The sequence below is a fragment of the Otolemur garnettii genome, unplaced genomic scaffold (assembly GCF_000181295.1).
Source record: "Otolemur garnettii isolate 467f Iridium unplaced genomic scaffold, OtoGar3 scaffold00010, whole genome shotgun sequence".
NCBI classification, from domain to species: Eukaryota; Metazoa; Chordata; class Mammalia; order Primates; family Galagidae; genus Otolemur; species Otolemur garnettii.
Window position 1 is genome coordinate 28,823,185 of NW_003852405.1, and position 8,132 is coordinate 28,831,316.

Here is an 8,132-nt window from a genome sequence, read left to right on the forward strand (position 1 = left end):
AAAATTAGTTTCTTAATCTAGATCCTCTCTTTCTTTTTCTTTTTTTTGAGACAGTCTCAAGCTGTGGCTGAGGCGTCACAGCTCACAGCAACCTCAAATTCTTGGGCTCAAGCGATTCTCTTGCCTCAGCCTCCCAAGTAGCTGGGACTACAGGCGTCCGCCACGACGCCCGGCTACTTTGTTGTTGTTGCAATTGTCATTGTTGTTTTAGCTGGCCTGGGCTGGGTTCAAACCCACCAGCCTCGGTTTACGTGGCCGGCACCCTACCCACTGAGTATAGGCACTGCCTACATCCTCTCTTTCTTGATTAAATAAACATTTATCAGCTTTTAGTCAGTAACTTAAAATCTACTTCTTCCTACTCATTTCCTTCACATAAGGGGATTGGGGTAGTTGCTGAATACATCTGGAACAGACTCCTGGAGCAAGAAAGGAGATTCAGGGCTCGGCACCTGTAGCTCAGCTGCTAGAGCGCCATCCACATACATCGGAGCTGGGGGGCTCAAACCCAGCCCGGGCCTGCCAAACAACATTGTCAACTACAACCAAAAAACAGCCGCCGTTGTGGCGGGCGCCTATAGTCCCAGCTACTTGGGAGGCTGAGGCAAGACCATGGCTTAAGCCCAAAAGCTGGAGGTTGCTGTGAGTTGTGGCCTTAAGCTAATAGATCCTCCTGCCTCGGCCTCCCTGAATGCTAGGATTGTCCGAGTGAGACACCACGCCCAGCCTTATAATGTGCTATTAAACATGTTAAAATTCTACAACTCTGACTTTATAATCCGTGGATGAAATTCTGAAATAACAAAAAAATTAACGTGAAACATAAAACCTATACAATCAAACCCTGAGAAGACGCTTCAACCAGAGCAATTAGCTGCGATAATAATGAAAAATAATAATGATAAAGGTCTTAAAAGAAAGCAAATGTTTAATCACTTCACAGAAGACCCCGAACTCCAGAATATTCCGAAACTAAATTGTTCTCTAACCAAAGAAGTGCAATCTACCATATCCGAAAACCACTCCCTGCTCAGAGCCCCCAGATCCAAGCCCGAGCCTCAGACCTCACCCTCCGCCCCACCTCCAGCGCTCTTCCCCCAGCCCCTCGCCGCGCTCTCATCTTCTGTGTTCATCCTTCTCCTTTTTTTATTTCTTTAAACCAAGAGTACCAGAAAAGGGGCTCCCTCCCACCCTGGCCGCCCGGACGTTCGCTTGGCTCAGAGCCGCGGAAAACTTACTCCAGGCAGGCAGCGCTCCCCTTATGGGACCCTCTGGCGTGGGGACCCTCCCGCTTTCCCATCCACGCGCTCAGCGGACCCAGCCCCTGCGACCCACACGGCAGGTGCGGGACAGGCAGCCCCCCGGCTGAGCCAGCGCCGGAACCGCGCCTCAGTCACCCCGTGGCCTCCGCCGGGACGCCGTGGCGACCCCCACCCGCGGCTCCGGCGCGTCCCGCCATCTCCGTACCTGGAGCTCCGAGCCGGGCACTGCCTGCCCAGCGCGCCCGCTTCCCGCAGCGGCCGGGCTGGGAGCGGCAGCCGGGCCCGGAGGGGGAGCGCTTCCGGGGTCAGGGTGCGAGGTGCGGCGAAGGCGGAGGGGCCTCCGGCCCGTCTGCCGGGGACTGCGTGCGAAGCGGCTCTCGCCATTTTTGTTGAGGGTAGAGGCTCTGTATCTAGGGGCGGACGAGAGGACTGGGCGGGATACCCGCGTTCTTTAGAAGTCTGGGAGGAATGAATGGTTGTCGCAGTGACACGAGGCGGGTGGCGCCCAGGCCGTGCCAGGCCTACCGGGAGGACGTGCCGCCCCTTCTGCGTTGCCGCCCTGGGGATGTTGGTGGGACGGGCAGTGCGGAGGCGAGGGCTGGAGAAACAAGAGGGGCCAGGGAAGCCGGCGGGAGGGAGACCAGGGCACTGCCCACGCTGCTGCCTGTGTCAACCCCAGAACCACTTTTAGACTCAGCGAGCCCTCCTTGTTGCGCTGCTCCACCGTGAGCATTTCACAGACCTAAGAGTGATACAGGGTTCCCCCTTTCAGGAATGGACAGAAACCCCTCATTTCCTAGACCTGGACAATTTCATGTAAGTTTCCTAGACCTGGACAATTTCTTGAAGGGAAGGGCTCACTCGCTGACCTTGCCCCAGAGGAAAGTACTGTACTCATTCATTAATGCGCTCATTTACCTTGCCCAAGCAGAAGGGACTCTCCGTTCATTTGTTACCAAGTACTACCAAATATAAGGACAAGGGACCCGTGCGGCTATATACACCCGCCTACAAAGGACTCAGGTGCAGATTTGCTGATCTGGGTCTTTCGCTGTGCCAGGAGCTCTGGTACTTTTTCTGTATTCTTTTGTGTCTAATAAATCCTATCGTACTGATACCCGAAAAGTGGCGCTCCAGCCAGCTCAGCTGAGCAGGGCCTGGGGAGGGGACCTGCCACCTGGTCTTGGTGACAGCAGCAGGCAAAGTAACCGGCAGGCTGGACCGACTGGGGGAGCTTTCCTCCCCCAGAGGCTCCAGTAGAGAGGCGCTAGAGGACCGGCCAATCAAGGGAAAACACTGGTGCCCATCTCTGATTGGGCCATTTTCAATCCTGCTCCTGATTGGTCCATTTTATAGACCAATCACACCTATATAAGGACCCTGAGCAGAGGACCTGGGGACAGATCATCGCAGACCTTCAAGGAAGATAAAGCAGAAGAAGAAGACTGCATACTGTCCAAGAAGAAGGAGGGTGCTGTGGGACTTCTACTGCTGATCCTGCTCTACAAAGAGGCTTGGCTCTTTGGAGTGGTTGTAACACTTCTACTGCTGATCCTGCTCTACAAAGAGGCTTGGTCCTTTGCTGATCTTACCCTGCAAAGAGGCTTGGTCCTTTATAAGAGCTGTAGCTGTAGCACTTCTGCTGCTGATCCTGCCCTACAAAGAGGCTTGGCCCTTTGCTGATCCTGCCCTGCAAAGAGGCTTGGTCCTTTATAAGAGTTGTAGCACTTCCGCTGCTGATCCTGCCCTACAAAGAGGCTTGGTCCTTTGGGGTTTTTTTGTTGTTTTGTTTTTTTTGAGACAGAGCCTCAAGCTGTGCCCCTGGGTAGAGTCCCGTGGCATTGCAGCTCACAGTAATCTCCAACTCCTGGGCTCAAGTGAGTCTCCTGCCTCAGCCTCCCAAGTAGCTGGGACCACAGGCACCTGCCACAATGCCTGGCTATTTTTTGGTTGCAGACATCATTGTTGTTTGGCGGGACCAGGCTGGATTTGAACCCGCCACCTTAGGTGTATGTGGCCAGCCACTTGAGCCACAGGTGCCCAGCCAAGGCTTGGTCCTTTGTAAGAGCTGTAGCACATCTATCCTGCTCTACAAAGAGGCTTGGTCCTTTGTAAGAGCTGTAGCACATCTATCCTGCTCTACAAAGAGGCTTGGCTCTTTGTAAGAGTTGTTTTCATAAGAGTTGTAACACTTGCATCCTGCCCTGCAAGGAGGTTTGGTTCTTTGAGCTGTAAATAAAACCTCACTGTTCATTCTATGGTCTGTTGATTCATTCATAGAATTGTCGAGACCAAGAGCCTGGAAATCCAGTGTTAGAAATCCGATATCATTACCACTGAGCCACGGTCTATTGGCTCATTCTTAGAATCCCCAAGACCAAGGACCTACTGAAGAAATTTGGTAACAGTAGTTCCTAGCCTTTTGAGAGACCTAGGACGGTTGTGGGTCTCGTGAAAACTGTGGAGTTTTTCCCCCAGAAAAATACACATAGACATGCTCATATGTTATTAAAACAAAAAGTCTACAATTTCAAATGCTCAAAACCAATCCATGGATCTCAGATTAAGAACTTCTCCTGGAGACCCTCAGCCCTTAAACGAATGAGTATTAAGGATTTCAACCGTGCATAGAAGGCGTACTTATTATTGGTATCAATTTCACTTTACTTTTTTCAGTGTTTCATGCTGACATGGCAAACCAAAGAATTGTGAATGTGGCTACTTACTAGATGGGATAGCCACTGCTACTAGGTAGTAAACTAATAAAGGAATGAGGTAGGGAAAATTATAACACCCCCACCCCATGCTGTTCTATGTGTCTTCCTTAACCTAAATACTCCATCAGACTGGGGATGTAAGAATGCCAGATGCTGAGCATATTTGTGGTAAAAAACGAAAATAATATTGCAAGGCTAGCTACAACATGAGAGCGAGTGTTACTCCTGCTATCTAAGGAACAAGAATGAGCAATCCTTTCTGTTTTCAAAATCCCATTTAGACAAATGGAAAATAGGGAGAATGGCGATACCCATGTGTGATGGGAATAGATGAGTAATAACTAAAAATGAGTTCTAGTGAAAATATCGCACTTAAAAAGCAAAGGGAGCTCCTAAGAGCTGAATTTGTAAGGCTATTTTAGTTTATTTCTCCAATTTTCTTTTTGCTGCCTCCTTTGTATTTGCTGCAACTTCTGAACATTCAGCCTAATGGGGAGAGCAGTAAAGGTGATAATTACCGCTTAAAGTAACTTTCCTGAATACGTTATCTCCTTTAATTCCCCCCCAATAAACATTAAATGAGAGATACTGTTACACAGTAGGGTACAGAATTTACTCTTTAACAGGAGAATAAGAAATGTCCTGTTGCATTTATTTCCAAATCAAATGTAAGTTATTCCAAGTCACTCTTCTTCTGGGATAGTGGAGTACTGTGCTCTATCTTAGCCTTTGTTGGGTATATTATTAAGATGATGTAAGCTACAAATAAAGTGAACAAATAAAGACAGGGGACTCAATGTCTTCTGCTATCCTGTATGGGGGCGGGGGAGAAGGGAGGGGGAAATAAAGCCCAAATTAATTCTATGGTCCTTTACTCCCCCCAAATAACCAAAGCTGTCAAGTAATACTAAGCCAGAGAGTTGAGTTCATGGAATAATACCAGTTGTTTCTACTGTCCAAATGTAATACTTGCTACAGCAGCCATTAATGAATTTAGGGGATCTTATATGCATAACATCAAAGCAATGCTGGCTGGGCACCCCTAGCTCAGTGTTTAGGGTGCCAGCCAGTGGGTTCCAACTGGCCAGGCCTACTAAACAAACAAACAACAACAACAAAAAAAAAGCCAGGTGTTGTGGCAGGTACTTATAGTTCGAGCTATTAAGGAAGTTGAGACAAGAGAGTCATTTGAGCCCAGGAGTTTGAGGTTGCTGTGAGCTATGACTTCACAGCACTCTATGGAGGGTGACAAAGTGAGTCTCTGTCTCAATAAAAAAGTCAAAGCAATGCTGTGGAGTCAGACTGCCTGGTTTTGAATTCTTTCTCTGCTATTTACTAGATGCATGGTTAAAGGAGGGAAGAAAAAAAAACATTTTCGTATACTTTCAAACTTCTGACATCAAACATGTAGAGGTTTTTTCCCCACATAACAATTTTCTAATTAGCTGCAGACACCAGCTGAGTATCCTACAATTCGATTCAATTCAATACTATCTACCTGGAGTGCATCAGACCTCTTAAGGGCTCCGCCCCACAAGAATGCCCATACTTCCAATGCCATTTGCAAGTTCCAGAGTGTCACCTGTACTTCCCACTAACCAGCTGTAAACCAGGGACAACCACAATCCCCTCCTCACATGCAATAATTTGCTATAATCGCTTACAAAGCACAGGAAAAAAATTGCTCATGTTTACTGCTTACAAAGGGTGTTACAAAGGATACACATGAAAAAAGGTCCTGTGTACAGGAGCTTCTGTTGCCATGGAGTTGGGATATGGCACCTTTCCAGCATGTGGATGCATTCACCAACTCAGAAGCTGTTCAAACCCCATGCTTAAGGAGTTTTCATGGAGGCTTCATTCACATAAAAGCATTATGGATTATTAACTAGATCTCCAGCTCCTCTCTCTTCCGTATAGGATGATGGACCATGGGACTGAATATTCTAAGCCTCTAATTATGGTTTGATTTTATTTTTTTCTGAGATAGTCTTACTCTGTCACCCTGAGTAGAGTGCTGTGGCATCACAACTCACAGCAACCTCAAACTCCTGGGCTCAAGCAATTCTCCTGCCTCTGCCTCCCAAGTAGCTGGAACTACAAGCATCCGCCACAACGCCTGGCTAGTTTTTGGTTGCAGCTGTCATTGTTGTTTAGTGGGCCCAGGCTAGATTCAAACCTGCCAGAACAGCATTTTTCTTACTAGCCAAAAAGCAGAACAACCTAAATGTCCATTGACTGAGGAATGGAAAGATAAAATGTGGTATATCCGTATAATATTTTATGGCCATAAAAAGGAATGATGTACTAATAAATGCTACTGTTGAGGTCCAGGGAGTTGTCTGGATGGGCAGTTTGGAACATACACAAAGACGAAGAAAAGGAGACCAGACACGTCAATAGTAAGGCAAGCTGAAACAAAGTGTATTGAGGAAGAGAAAGATAGGTTTACAGAGCAAGATAGATTTGCCATAGATAAAGAAAAGCTCCTTTGTCGTGACAAAAAAGGCCGCAGTTATGGCCAGGGGTTCTGTTTTTTACTGTCTGGAATTGGCCCACCTCATGGTTCAGAGCCCACTTGGAAACCAAACTCTTACTGTGCATGCGGACTTCCCATGAGCCTTTGTGAAAACTCATTGGGGGCTGTGAACCACAATATAGATTTAAGCTAATGACATTATAATTAGCCTTAAGGCTGTTCTAGGTCACCTTCCAGACTCTGTTATACCCATGCAGCTCGGCCCTTGGGCTGGAGTCCTCCACATCCTTTTGCAGTTAGCATGCTAAGTTCTAATTAGTAGATTGGCAGGGTGGTCCTCATTCCCAGGGGTGAGCAACTGCTCACTGGGGACAGCACCAAGGTGGGAGTCTGGGGACCAGCATTTTGTCTTTTTCCCTAGGAGAGCTAGAGTCCTAATACTACGAGATAAATGAAACTTGAAAACATTATTCTAAGTGCGGAAGCCAGTCTAAAAGACCATATATTGTCATATGATTCTATTTACATGTAATGTCCACGAAAGACACATCTGTAGAGATAGGAAGTTGATTAGTGTATGTCTAGGGCTGGGAGAGTTTGGGAAAATGGAAATGACTGCTGAAGAGTATTGGGCTTCTTGGGTGGTGAAAATGTTAAATGTTCTAAACTTTTTTTTTCCTTTTGAGGTAGAATCTTACTCTGTTGCCCGGCTGGGATGCAGTGATGCAATCATAGCTCATTGCCACCTTGAAATCCTGGGCTCAAGTGATCCTCCTACTTCAGCCAACCATGTAGCTGGGACTCTGGGTGTGCACCACCTCACAACAAACTATGGATAATTAAAAAAAAAATTTTTTTTTTGTAGAAAACAGGGTCTCACTATGTTGCTCAAGCTGGTCTTGAACTCCTGGGCTCAAACAATCCTTCTTCCTGGGCCTCTGAAAATGCTGGGATTACAGGTGTGAACCACCATGCCCAGCCTGTGCTATATTAGATTGTGGTGATAATTGTGCAAATCTGAGTATACTGAAAACCACTGTAGCATGTACTTTATTTATTTATTTATTTATTTATTTATTGAGACAGAGTCTCAAGCTGTCACCCTGGGTAGAGTGCCATAGCGTCATACCTCACAGCAACCCTCAACTCTTGGGTTCAATTGATCTTCTTGCCTCAGTTTTTCTATCTTTAGTAGAGATGGAGGTGGGGGGAGGCTGGTCTAGAACTCAAGAGCTCAAACAATCCCCCTGCCTCGGCTCCCAGAGTGCTAGGATTACAGGTGTGAGCCACCATGCCCAGCTAGTAGCATGTACTTTAAAAGGGTGAATTGTTGCCAGGAGTGGTGGCTGACACCTGTAATCCTAGCACTCCGGGAGGCCAAGGTGAGTGGATCACTAGAGCTCACAAGTTCAAGATCAGCCTGCACAAGTGCTTAAGACCCCTATCTCAGCTCACTGCCTATGAATCAAGTGGCTAAGGCGCCAGCCACATACACCTAAGGTGGCGGGTTCGAATCCAGCCCGGGGCCCGCCAAACAACAATGATAGCTACAACCAAAAAATAGCTGGGCATTGTGGCTGGCGCCTGTAGTCCCAGCTACTTGGGAGGCTGAGGCAGGAGACTTGCTTAAGCCCAGGAGTTGGAGGTTGCTGTGAGCTATGATGCCATAGCACT

General features: G+C 47.5%; 1 protein-coding gene across 1 annotated transcript in view; it reads right to left on the reverse strand.

Annotated features, from left to right (window-relative positions):
* Positions 1-1,646, reverse strand: part of MIGA1 (mitoguardin 1) — a 57,351-nt gene extending 55,705 nt beyond the window's left edge. Inside the window, exon 1 of the mRNA XM_012801659.2 lies at positions 1,468-1,646. Within this exon, the coding sequence (XP_012657113.2) occupies positions 1,468-1,646 (179 nt within the window). The remainder of the gene's footprint in view (positions 1-1,467) is intronic.
* Positions 1,647-8,132: the final 6,486 nt, after the last annotated feature.